Raw genomic sequence first — 13,756 nt, 5'->3', positions numbered from 1 at the left:
ATGCAAGATGATTTCCTATGTCAGGCAAAGATGAGCATGCAAAAGAATGTAGACAATCATAAGCAGTCATACACAAATAAGAGGTTTATAAAGATACATTTTGCAAAAGAATATTTGTAAAGAACAATACAAGTTTAGCCAACGAATATCATATTCAAGACTTCAGATATTTTCTCTTCGGAATCCGACACTGGCAAAAGTATCACAAATATGAGGAACAACCTAAATGAACCAGGTCACCAGCTGTTCCTTCTTTAGCTCGACTGTTGAGAAAACCTACCTTGGCGCCCTTTCGGGTTTTCACCAAGGTTGCCCCCACCCTTTTGTTTTCGTTTGTTTTTTTTTTTTTTTCTTTTCGAGGCGCCCTTTCGGGTTTTCACCTAAAGAACAATGAAAAATCTCGACCATGATCGACTCAGAAATATGAGTTAAAGATTGCTGGTATCAGTAAAATGTACTTCCCTTATAAGATTAGGCGAAGACATTACGGACATCACCTGCCAGTTGATTAACAAATTTTCTAATAGAAATGCAGCAAGTGACGAAAGCCAAGACTTTGGGCTTTGTAATGAGGTCCGGTGGGGTGCTTTGAAAAAAGTTGAAGGTTGAAAGCAGATTTGATACGAGGGGTGGAATAACTTGAGATTGCACTATCTGAAAACAACTCCAAAACTGAGGAAAATTTGCCCCAGTTTGATAAGCTTTTTTCTCTTTTTGCATTTTTCATTGCATTTTCCTCACTTTTGCATTTTTCTTTGAAAACTAAATTTGCCCTAGTGTAGGGTTTTTTTTTTTTTTTTAAATACATTTGCCCCAGTGTGGGGTTTGCAATTCTCAAGGGTTATCAAACAAAATTTGTCAATTCTGATGGCTCAAAGGGGACAAGTAGAGATAAAATGTTTTTAGTGTAAAAGAAGATGGCCTGACTTGCATTTCGCCATTTGCATGAGTTTCTTAAAGAAAATTTGCATTATCAAATGAAAAACTTTTTGCACATATCTGAGTTGATGGGTTGAGGGAATGTCCGTCCATCCATTTCAGCCAAAATAAGAGCTCCGCCAGGTAATACCTTTTGGACAATGAACGGCCCTTGCCAATTTGGAGCAAATTTGCCTTTAGCTTCATCTTGCATTGACAAAATCCGCTTCAGTACCTTATCACCTTCTTCAAATGCCCGCCGATGGACCTTTTTGTTGTAAGCCCGGGCCACACATTTCTGATAGCACTGACCATGACAGATAGCATTGAATCGCTTTTCATCGATCAAAGTCAATTGCTCATGGCGTTGCTTGATCCAATCGGCCTCCTCCAATTTAGCTTCCATAAGGATTCGTAGCGACGGAATTTCAACCTCAGCTGGTAATACAGCTTCCATCCCATGCATAAGTGAATATGGCGTTGCCCCAGTCGATGTCCGAATAGAAGTCCGGTACGCCATCAATGCATAAGGCAACTTTTCATGCCAATCGCGATGCTTTGCTGTCATTTTGCGAATAATTTTCTTCAGATTCTTATTTGCGGCTTCTACAGCTCCATTCATCTGAGGCCTATAAATGGCAGAGTTGCGGTGTTTGATTTTGAACTGCTCACATAGTCCATCTACCATGTCATTGTTCAGATTCTTGGCATTGTCCGTGATAAGCGTCTCGGGTACTCCAAAGCGACAGATGATGTGATCTCTCAAGAAATTGGCCACTACCTTCTTCGTGACATGTTTGAATGACTCCGCTTCAACCCATTTGGTAAAGTACTCGATCGCCACCAATATAAATCGATGTCCATTTGAAGCAGGAGGATCGATTGTACCAATCACGTCCATACCCCACATTGAACAGGGCCATGGGACGGTCATGCTATGCAATTCAGTGGGTGGAGCGCGTATAATGTCACCGTGCATTTGGCATTTTATACATCTCCGGACAAAGTCTATACAATCATGCTCCATAGTAAGCCAGAAGTATCCGGTTCTCATGATTTTCTTCGCTAGCAAATGGCCATTCATATGAGGTCCACAAACGCCACTATGCACCTCTTTCATCATGTATTGAGCTTCGCCTTCATCAATGCACCTTAAAAGGTTCAAATCCGAGGTTCTTTTGTACAACACTTCACCATTTAAGAAATATTTTGAAGCCATTCTACGCAGAAAATTCTTGTCTTTTGTACCAGCATGCAGAGGGTAAGACCCAGTTTTAAGAAACTCTTTAAGATCATTAAACCAAGGAATAGTATCCGAGGACTCGTCTGCAACCCAGCAGTGGGCAGGCTTATCTTGAAGTTGAATCGGAATTGGCTCGATCCTCAATTCATCTGGATATTGTATCATAGAAGCTAAAGTGGCCAAAGCATCGGCAAATGCGTTCCTGGCTCTCGGGAGATGTCTAAACTCCAAATTTTGAAACTGCTTGGCCAAAGTGAGCAGACTACAATGGTAGGGTAGAATTTTCGAATCTTTGGTTATCCACTGTTTCAAGGTTTGATGCACGAGCAAATCTGAATCACTGAAAGCTATCAACTCTTTGATTTCCATTTCCAACGCCATTTTGAGACCAAAAATGCAGGCTTCATATTCAGCCATGTTATTCGTGCAAGCGAATTGCAATTTGGCAGCGGCAGGGTAGTGCTTCCCTTCAGGTGACACCAAAACAGCTCCAATTCCGGCTCCGAGAGAATTCGAAGCTCCATCGAAGAAAAGCCTCCATTCAGGGCTTTGCTCACCTATATCATCTGTAGCGCCTACGAATAAAACTTTCTCATCAGGGAAATAGGTATGAAGTGGTTGATAATCATCATCCCTTGGATTTTCTGCCAAATGATCAGCTATAGCTTGCCCCTTGACCGCCTTTTGTGAAGTGAAAATAATGTCGAACTCTGATAGAATTATCTGCCATTTGGCCAGGCGTCCGGTTAACATCGGCTTCTCCAAAAGATACTTCAAAGGATCAGATCGGGAAATAAGATAAGTGGTATGGCTCAACAAATAGTGTCTCAACTTTTGAGCCGCCCAGGCCAATGCACAACAGCTTTTCTCAATGAATGAATAATTAGCCTCGTACTGCGTGAACTTCTTGCTTAGATAGTAAATGGCTTGTTCTTTCCTTCCAGAGTCATCGTGCTGACCTAGAACACACCCTACTGCTCCATCGAGTACAGATAAATACATAATCAAGGGTCGGCCCGATTTGGGCGGCACTAAGACTGGTGGATGCAACAAATAATCTTTAATCTTGTCAAAAGCCTACTGGCATTCCTCATTCCAATACAACGACACATTCTTTCTCAATAATTTGAACAACGGCTCGCATGTGGCAGTTAGTTGGCCGATGAACCTCCTAATGAAATTGATCTTCCCTAAGAAGATTTTCACGTCCTTCTGAGTTTTCGGCACTGGCATATCTCGAATTGCTTTGATTTTCGCCGGATCTATTTCTATGCCCTTCTTGCTAACAATGAATCCCAACAGCTTACCCGCAGGTGCTCCAAAGGCGCATTTCGCAGGATTTAACTTCAAATTGTACTTCCGCAATCTTTCGAATAACTTCTTCAAATCAACCAAATGGTCATCTGCCCTCTTAGACTTGATTATGATGTCATCCACGTAGACCTCCATCTCCCGGTGGATCATATCATGAAATAGGGTCGTCATGGTCCTCTGATACATTGCTCCAGCATTCTTTAAACCGAAAGGCATGACTCGGTAGCAAAAGGTACCCCAAGGGGTAATGAAAGCAGTCTTCTCCCTATCCTCCTCTGCCATCAAAATTTGGTGGTAGCCAGCAAAACAATCGCAAAAGGATTCAATCTCATGTCCCGCAGTATTGTCTAAGAGAATGTGAATATTTGGTAGAGGGAAATCATCTTTAGGACTGGCTTTATTAAGGTCTCTATAGTCAACACAAACTCTTACCTCTCCACTCTTTTTTGGAACAGGGACTGGATTTGAAAGCCAAATTGGGTAATGGGAAACAATGATAATGTTGGTTTTGAGCTGTTTTTCAATTTGCTCTTTTATTTTGAGACTTATATCTGGTTTGAATTTTCTGGGTTTTTGTTTTACGGGTGGAAAAGAAGGGTCTGTGGGTAACCTATGCACCACCACATCAGTTGAAATGCCAGTCATATCATCATAGGACCACGCAAATACATCCTGGAACATGATCAAGAATTCAAGCATCTCCTTTTTCTGCCTTTCATTCAAATGAATACTAATTTGCACCTCCTTAACCTCATCCTCAGTGCCAATGTTAACCTTTTCTGTTTCTTCCAGGTTCGGTTTTGGTTTTTCCTCATATTGTTCAAAGTCCTTTGCAAAAGAATCGAATACTTCCTCATTATCACTCTCGCTTTGGAGTTCGGATTCACAGACCTCCAAGTCGTGAGTGATATAGAGATTGCCATTATCGTATTCCAGAACTGTGATATCCAAAGGGTCAAATAATTTTATTTTTGGCCATCTGAAAGAATTAACGAATGTGGGATAATAAGCAAATAAGCATACAACAAACAAATGAACAAGCAATATGAATATAAACAAGCGAATAACAACACAACATGACAAGAACAACTTGTGCATTTCATAAAACCTTTGATTGAAAGCAAATTGAAATGAAAATTTAACAATATTTACATGCGCAAAAGTAAAATTGTTTTCATTGGATATTTACAGATGCAAAAATATTTTCATGAATTCATATGAATGATAAACCCCTTTCAGTTTACCGAAACTCCTTTCGAATGGGCAGAAACTCGGCTGTCCAATTGGAAATTGATCCTTCGGGGATGTCAGGAAATTCAGCTTCGCCTGGAACACTATCTTCAAATGTTGCCCCAACGAACAATTGGGCCAAACTAGCTTCAATTTCATCAACTGGGTTAATTTCTGACATGATCACCTCGGCTGGTCGTGGGAAAGTATAATGCAGTGGTCGAATGTCAAGAGCCCCTTGCCTTCCTTCTTTCTCCGCTCTCTTGCGTTCCTTCATCTCTCTGATGTCCTTGGCAGTCGGTCGAAAGCCTAAACCAAACGAATCCTTTTTCTCAATAATCTCCACTGGCTTCAAAATTCCTTGAAGATCTCGTCCCAGCCCTTTGTCAAATACATAGCCTCCACGGACCATTTCTTTGGCCATCATGACACTGGCCTTTGGTAAAGCTCGCTCCTCGTTTGTGATCCAACTTACAGAGACGATATCAGCCGTGCTATGAGGAGTCATGGTGACATTGCGGCTTTCATCCTCTTTTGACCCAGAATCGGTGATTACAAGGCAATCCTCTTCGGCAAATATAGTGATCAGCTTGTCATTTACTACAAACTTCAGCAACTGATGCAATGAAGACGGCACGGCTCCGGACTTATGAATCCACGGCCTTCCAAGCAAAACGTTGTAAACACTAGGAAAGTGCATGACTTGGCAGGTTATTTGAAATTGTGCGGGTCCCATCTCGACCACTAAGTCTACTTCTCCTATTGGCTCTCTTTGCGCTCCATCAAAACCTCGGACTATGGTCCCTGAAGGCCTCAGTTTGACGTCTTGCAATCCTAGCTTTTCCAAGGTGCTCCAGGGACATATATTAAGAGCGGATCCATTGTCAATCAATACCTTCGGCAGCATTTTTCCGTTGCACCTCACAACTACGTACAGGGCCTTGTTATGTCCAATGCCTTTCGCCGGCAATTCCTCGTCAGAGAAAGTGATTTGTTTGGTGAATAATACGTTCCCAACCACGTGTGAGAAATTATCAACAGAAATGTCTCTAGGAATTTGAGCTTTAGTCAGTACTTCGAGCAATGCATCCCTATGCACATCTGATGAAAAAAGTAGATCCAACATGGATATTTGAGCGGGCAACTTGCTAAGCTTCTCGATCACATTGTATTCGCTTCTTTGGAGCCTCTTAAGGAAATCTAAGGCTTCTCTCTTGGTAATTGTTGGTTTGGCGGGTGGCTCAGAGTTATTTGCTTGAATCGGAATGGTTGCTTCAAACGGGCTTGCAATTTTCCCCGATCTTGTGACCACTGATACTTCCTTCTTTGCAATTGACTTTTCCCCAATCTGTACGTCAGGTTCATCATAGTTCCATGGCACTCGTTGCAGGCTTAAAACAGGCTCTTGCTTCGGGAATTCAATAAACACCGGCTCCAAAGCCTCACTTTCGGCTGGCGTGAGATCCAAAACAAAGGGTTTTTCATCCTCTTCAAATGGCAATTCTATAACGAAGGGTTGGTCTGTGACCCCAAACACTTCAACTTCCCTTGCCAATTCTCTGGCTGGTTCCATATACTCCGTATCGTCCAGAATCACCCCAATGATATTGGCATGTTCCGGTAAAGGGTTCCTATTTACGTTCGGCCCTTGCGCCTCCCTTTTCCGGATTACAATCTCCCCGGCTTCAACCATATCTTGGATTTTATGCTTAAGCGCCTTGCAATCAAAGGTGGCATGTCCGAGGGCCCCAGAATGATAAGCACAAATAGCTTGTGGATTATACCACGCGGGCATGCCGTATGGGTAGGTAGGAGGGGGTACTGTACCAATTTTCCCGGCGGCCTTCAACTGGTCATACAATTGGTCCAGAGGCCTGCCTAAATTGGTGAATGTACGGCTAGGTGGTCGGTTGTAAGGTTCAGGAGGTTGAGGATGGTTGTAAACAGGTCTATTTGGTGGAGGAAATCTTGGGTTATATGGAGGGCGAGGTCGGTTTTGGGGTGGATTTGGTTGGGAAATTTGAAAAGGGGCTGAAGGTGGGTTAGGATAGCTTGGGCGAGGTCGAGGGTGGTGGATGTTGGTAGTATATACAGGATGCGGATTTGAGTAGTAAGGGTAATGGGGCTGGTAGATTGGGTTGTGTTGGTATCGGGGTCTGGGTGAAGGGTTTTGGTTCCAAATAAAGGTTGCATCCCCCTCTTTCTTTTTGAACGGCGGCTTTTTCACATTGCTTCCTTGACCTTGTAAAGCATCCAACTGAGATTTAAGGGCGGAGACATTGACAATCTTCCCAGCTCTCATAAAGTCATCAAACTCCTCAAGTTTATTTACAATTGCAGCAAACGAACATCCAGTCATACGGAAAATTTCTTCGAAGTACGGCGGATCATGGGCTTTTATGAAAGTACGTATAATTTCATCCTCGGTCATTGGTGGCTCGACCTTTGCAGCTATTTTTCTCCACCTCTTGGCATAGGTCTTGTGGTCCTCGGAAGGCTTCCTTTTCGTTCCTTCTAACGTAGTTCGGGTCGGAGCCAACTCGCAGTTGTACTCGTACTGTCTCACAAATGCATTAGACAAATCAATCCAGGTTTTCACATCTTCAAGTTTCAGGTTGGAATACCAGTCAAGCGCATCCCCTTCCAGACTCTCGGGGAACAACCTTAAAGGCAAATTCTCATCGTCCACGGGTTTTCCCAATTTGTTGGCAAATAGTCGGAGATGTGTCTTGGGATTACCCGTCCCATCATATTTGTTAAATTTAGGGGTTTTGAACCCCTCAGGCAACTGCACGTTCGGAAACAAGCACAAATCATCATAATCCAACACCCCTTGCTTGCTTAAACCTTGGCTTTTCCGGATAAATTCATCAAAACGATCCAAGCGTTTGAGCAACTTCATATCAATTGGAGCAGAAGATTCACCCATTTCAGGCTTATTTTGGAAAGTGTGCTCCGGCACAACGGGTTCGGCGGTAGGCTGATAAAAAACTGGTGGGTTCAAATGCATGTTTGGGTCGCTTTGAGGTGGAAATCCTTGACCATAAGGAGGGTAGAAAGGAGGATTTTGAGTAAAAGCATATTGCGGGTTAAAAGTTCCCTCAAACGTGGTTTGAAATGGAGGAATAACAAATGGTTCGGATTGTGGTTGAGTAGCGGGTACAGGCTCAGGTTGCACTCCGCTACTAACAAGCTCGTCAATCAACTTCTTCTGAGCGGCCATTTCTGATGCCATTTCCCCAAATTTTGTGAGTAACTCTGTCAACTGAACCCCAGGACTGGCGGCCTCTGGCTGGGTAGTTGCAACGGCCTTATCGGATGATTCTGGTTGAGTACTCATGTCTACACGATTCCTTTGGGCTTTACTTCGGGATCGCGTAATAATGGGGCTTTTCCGAAAAGCTATTTTGGAATTTTTACCTGTGAATGCAAAAGACTGCTTTAGATAAACCAATCGCTACTGAATTTCTGCAATTTATTCAAAAGAGAAAAAGAAAAGGAAAAAGACATGAGTTAGTAACTATTTGAACAATTCGGATGCATGTCCTATTTGGGGAACCCTTTTTGTGCCAAGGGTAGGCCTAGCATGATGCAACACCTTCGAAATGGGACCCGTAATACAAACCTGTTTTTGACAATAATCCAAAATGAGAGCGAAAGAAAAATCATTTTCATTGATAAACCTGCCAATATTTACATCATGTCACGAAGACGATTCCGTACAAGATTGCCAAAACTTCTGAACCTATCTAATACAGAGTCCTTTGTTTCCCTAGCATATGGAATTCTAACGCATTCAGTTTGGTCATATAATTCTGCACATTTCCTTTTCAGCTCTTGACGCCTTCCTCGTTCATTTTCATACAATTGCTTGCTTTGCTCAGCCATCCCTTTGTATGCTTCGACAGACTTACCTAACTGCAGAATTTCCTTATCCTTTGCTTCGATAATGGCTTTCAACTTTTTCACCTCCTCAGATGGCTCATCTTGAATTTCTTGCGCAACGGATCCTCCTACCCAGTCTTCGTATTGTGAAGTCGTCAAACCCTTCTGCTTGAGCTCCGGGATGTATCTGAAACTCACGTCATCAGATAGCGTCACCCAGGCATCAATAATCCGATCTTTCATAGGGATTTGATTTGGGCACATTCCCCAGTTAAAAATAATGGTGACTTCGCTCATGTCAAACACGGGTGGTATTTCTTGAGTACGCCCTAATTGTCTGAGAAACCTTTTTGGGGCGTACGCGGTAATCCCTTGAGTACCCAGTAGGAGAATGAATTCGGATGCCTGAGTGCGAAGAACGGGTTTAGTACAATCGGTCCAATCCAACACCCATCTAATATTTTGATCGGTCACGTTCTTCAAGAAATCCACAAACTCAGATGCATTGCACGGCAGACTGTCTCTATTGATCCTCTTGTGATGAGTGGTTATCCAGTTGTATGCGAGCATTGGTAGACTCGATGAAATAGCCGGTCGTCTCATGAAATGCTCCATTCCCCATATATGTAAGATCAAATTTGAACCACAAAAGAACTTTTTCCCTTTCTGACAGGTAGTGCAGGCTATGAAGATATCGGCCAAAATGGTAGGAATAATGGAACACGGCCTATCATTAATTCCGAGGAACAAGTCATACAGGATCCTAGTGAGCTTGAAGGCTATCTTTTTGTCTTTCCTAGGAAAAAAGTAGGTTCCTGTCATGACTAAACCGTATACCCAGACTCTCTTTCGATCCCACGTTTCCCTGGAAGTAAACGAGAAGTCCCCTCGATGCCTCTCAAAACCATCTCTTAGCGCAAATCGATCAAATAAGAACTTCGCCTCTATATTTTGGTCTGCCCCTTGTAGTACTGATTCCTTTAACCCAGTGAAACGGCAAAATTCAGCTTTGTTAGATACTAGCGGCAATACCACGGCAGTTCCTTGAATCGGCAAATTGAGAAATCCGGCGACTTCCTCAATCGTTATGGTCATCTCCCTTTTTCCAACTCTAAAAGCAGAACAAGTGGGGTCCCATAGATGCACCAAAGCTTCTACCAAATATCCATCGGACTTAATGTCCTTGAAATCCCCGATGTGTCCTAATCGATCGGCTATTTGGTTAACCTCATTGGGTGAGAGTAATGTGGGCCATCTTTGTACCTCCGGCGGCACTACTAACATCTGTTGCACTCGGCGAGGGCTTTCCATCTAGAAACCAAAACTGGAGTTAAATACCTTACCTACAGGTCCCATTTCTCTGGTTAACAGGAATTTAAACGTGCAAATCCCAAAAATTGGGTTAAATACCCATGGAATTTAGGTTGGCTTGTCCCTAATGTGGGATTCCCTAAGTGGCATTCCCTTTCTAAGGCTTATGCATGATGCCATTCTTATCAAAGCAGGGAAAAATGCGATTTGAAATGAGACGTGACCTAAGGAGCCCTTTGTTTGCCAGGGTAAGCCTAAAATGGTATGGCATTATGAATTTATGAACAAGATATATCACAATTTTCACATGTGCAATAGCCTATCTACAAGGGTAGGTTTCTAAAAAGGTCATGCCAGACCTCTTATTTGCTAGGGTTTGTGAATGCAATTGGGACACAAAACCAAGAAAAGTTAGCGCAGTTAGATAAATACACATAACACATTGTAACAACGAAATCAACACAAGGAAATAAAACAATAATAAGAAGAAAAGGGTTGGACCCCTCCCCTCGTGAATAGTGTCCCTAATAGGGTAAGGCTGACTCTACCCTAGACAAGCTAAAATGGATGCATGAGATTAGGGTTCACTAATGCATCTAGACTCAATAAGCTCAGGTCCCCGAGCCTTCAAACTTGGAAACCAAAGGTCATCACTCCCAAGTTTCCTTGTCGGTGGCTCGAGCGATTCCCCAGACGTTGCTACGCACACGTCGTGTTACGGCTACCCGTCTGGGCGAATCTAAAAAGAATCCTCAACCTTCGACTAAAAACTAATAGGTCATCAACCTAAAGTTTAAAGCGGAAGATCGAGTGACCCCTTGGATCATGCTACGCACACGTCGTGATACGATCACATGTCCAAGTGGTCGCCTAAAATCCTAATAGGGTGGAGTGGCGTGACAAGCCACTAAAAGAAAATAAAAGGGATAAAAGAAGTAGAGCGTATGCTCGTATGCTAGTGCTCGTTTGGAGGGGAGGGGTCAAGAACCAACGCGAGGCTCTAGGGTGACCCATACCTCCCAACATGCAATGCAAGCGCGAGATAACAAGTAAACATTCATTCAAACATACATTCGTGAGTCGAGGGATTGGTTTGATTACGTTCATAAGACAAAAGGTCCTAAAAATGCAAAATGCAATCCTAATATCCACATGCCATGCATAGAAAGGGTAGAGAGAGGAAACGAATGGTTAAGTCAAAATGCTTGGACCCACTTAGGAAGTCCCCAGTGGAGTCGCCAACTGTCGCGCCTGTCGCGCCCCATTTTTTGATAAATAAAATAAAATGGTTTAAAAAAATGTATTTGTGTGTGATTGAAAAATGAATTGAGATTTAAAAGAAAAATGGGTCTAAATGGGGTTTTGAGAATGCGACGATTTGACCCAAAATGTAGTTTAAAAAGGGTTTTTGAAATCAAAATCGGAGTCGCCACTTGGTAATGAGTTAAGGTGTACCAAGTCACCTAAAAAATTTATTTTTAAAGAAAAATAGGAAAAAGTAGTGAGAAACCCTTTTTAAACGACTCCTAATCTACGTAAACCAATGAAAAAAGGTTCGGGAGTCACATTTGACAAAGGGGAAGGCAAGGATAAAATCCAAGGCACCCCTTTGACCTAGCCAAGGCTAGTTGCATGATTTAATCAAAGATTTTCTTGTTTTAACCAAAGAATTTATTACATTTGGATGCCCTACATGAATGCAAAAAGAAGGAAAAAATGCAAACCTAAATTCTAAAATGTCTCTTGTAAGGTTTTTGGTCCCAACCACATGAATTGTGGCGGCCAATAAAGGAAAACCTTATAGAGGTCGATTAATGCAAATGATGGCTAAAGTGCAAGTGTGCAAGTGTATAAAAAGGTGAACGTGTGAAATTGTATGAAAAATCCAAGTGTTTGTGTGCAAGTGTATGAAAAGGTGCATGTGTGAAATTGTATGAAAAATCCAAGTGTTTGTGTGCAAGTGTATGAAATATAGTGATAAGTGCATATAGGTGTAATTAAGTGCAATTTTGTGAAGTAGAAATCAAATTGAACAATAAGGAAAGGAAAAGTGATGAGGAAATGTGAATTGGAAAAAAAAAATGAGTAAGTGATAAATGAGAATGAATGAACCAAAAGGAATGCATCAGGTCGGGTATGGGAATGACTACTAACTTTTCGACTTCGATTTTCCCTTTGATTAGAAAGCAAAACTAGCGTGCTAAGGCTATCGAGTAGCCACACTCGCTCGTTTCCCTTATCAGAAGGGGACTCTTCAGGCAAATGTACCCGGAAAGGGAGTCGGGGGCATGCAAAAAATGACAAAACTAAAAAGAATGCATGACATGTAATGAACATGCAAATATGTACTAACGAGGGGAAATCCCTAAGGGTCTAGCGTTGGACTAGCCCATTCTATGAATTCCGACTAGCGTTGGACTAGTGGAAACGTACATTCATCCATTCCATTCATCTACACTACAGAAAGCTAGTAGACATGCCAAAGGTGACAAACTATTTGCTTTCACTAAGATGTGACATTGAATGGATTACATACAACTGGGGCACAAAAATGAGACAGATTCTTACCTCCCATTTCCTTAGCCATTTAAAAAAAAAAAAAAAGTCACTTGATTGGTCCTGAAAGATGAGCCAACAAGGAATGGTGACCCATTACCCAAAGCATTAATGCTAAAGTGGGGAAGAAATCTTTCGTAATTTGGCATTATTTCAAGAAATTCATCATGGAATGTGCTATATGAGTTTAAGCAAGACATTCAATTTTCTTCAATTGCTTACCCTGTTCAAATAAATGGAGAAACATCCAAATCAATTTTTGTAATCAAATGGGCCCACACTGGGGCAAAATTTTTATTTGCAAGATTGCGTAAAATAAACCCACACTGGGGCAAATTTTTCAGTCACACTACTCTTTCTATGAATAGTAGTTGCAATTTATTGAAATTCAAGTGCATGTCATATTTTGGTGAGCCCCTGTGCAGGTATTCATAGTTGAAATCGACGAAAAAGCATCTGGTGATGTGGGGGGAGGGCCGAGAAAAAGAAAAGCAAAAAGGAAACGGCTGGAGAGGTTGGTGGCTGCATAAAAGGGAAGTAAGAGACGGCTGGGAAAAGGGATTGGAAAAGAAACCAGAGAGGGGGGAGTGCTAAGCAGAGGAAGACCGTGAGAAGAGCGGAGAGAGAGACACCGAGGAGAGGGCTAGAAAAGAAAACCGAGAGAAAGAACGACAGAGAAAGGAGACGGCACGGAGAGCTGGGGTTTGACGGATGAAAGGGAAGAAAAACAGAATGGGCTGTTTGAGTAGAAGCTAAAGGGCGGTGGAAAAGGGATTCTGGTAAAAAACAAAGAAAAGGAAGATGGCGGGTTTGGGAAGAACAAGCAAAGAAAGAGAATCTGGCAAGGAAGAAAGCTGTGGTCTTTGGACTGAGAGAAAAGAAATCTGAGCAGGGAGAGATGGAAATAGCAAGTCACATTTTTGAAAATTTGGTGAATCCTTATCGAAGGTCAGACCTTCATAGTTTCTTACTAAAATCTACAACCTGGGCTGTTTGATATTTGAAGCAGTTGCATCACTCATTCTGCTCGGTGATTTCTACCGCCCTTTCGAGTCTTTAAGGCAGAGAAAGGTAACTATCCAGCCCCTCTTGTTCATTTGTATGAAAACAAATCCTCTAGATAGGAGCGTAGTTTTCTTTGTTTGATATCATGGCTGGTATCTGGGTTAGCATACTGCCTTGTTTTTTCGGTTGGTCATGATAACTTATAACTTTGAATGGCTACGTTTTGGAATTGGTGTGATTGGAGGCTTATCAAAATTATACCTTGATTTGAGAATATGTTCGGATATTTTTCTC

The 13,756-nt window shown here is 42.1% G+C and overlaps 1 protein-coding gene across 1 annotated transcript; it reads right to left on the bottom strand.

Moving 5' to 3' along the window:
• Positions 1-428: 428 nt before the first annotated feature.
• On the bottom strand, positions 429-6,500 carry LOC140035682 (uncharacterized). Its single transcript, XM_072077006.1, has 3 exons — positions 5,641-6,500; positions 4,893-5,367; positions 429-497 (listed from the first exon to the last, which is right to left on the bottom strand). Exons 1-3 carry the CDS (start codon positions 6,498-6,500, stop codon positions 429-431), a joined length of 1,404 nt encoding a protein of 467 aa, XP_071933107.1.
• Between the last annotated feature and the right edge of the window lie 7,256 nt (positions 6,501-13,756).

The sequence above is a fragment of the Coffea arabica genome, chromosome 2c (assembly GCF_036785885.1).
Source record: "Coffea arabica cultivar ET-39 chromosome 2c, Coffea Arabica ET-39 HiFi, whole genome shotgun sequence".
Classification (NCBI taxonomy): Eukaryota; Viridiplantae; Streptophyta; class Magnoliopsida; order Gentianales; family Rubiaceae; genus Coffea; species Coffea arabica.
Note: the sequence above shows the minus strand (reverse complement) of the source record. Positions and strands in the feature narration are given on the sequence as shown.

What these genes read in the sequence shown, in the direction of transcription:
- LOC140035682 (XM_072077006.1), bottom strand. Translation starts at nt 6,500, where the DNA reads ATGCCCGCGTGGTATAATCCACAAGCTATTTGTGCTTATCATTCTGGG. An exon ending in ATTGGACATAACAAGGCCCT is followed by an intron (nt 5,368 to 5,640) that starts GTACGTAGTTGT and finishes TTTGCTTGGAAG; the next exon opens with GCCGTGGATTCATAAGTCCG. An exon ending in CTTTCCCACGACCAGCCGAG is followed by an intron (nt 498 to 4,892) that starts GTGATCATGTCA and finishes ATCAACTGGCAG; the next exon opens with GTGATGTCCGTAATGTCTTC.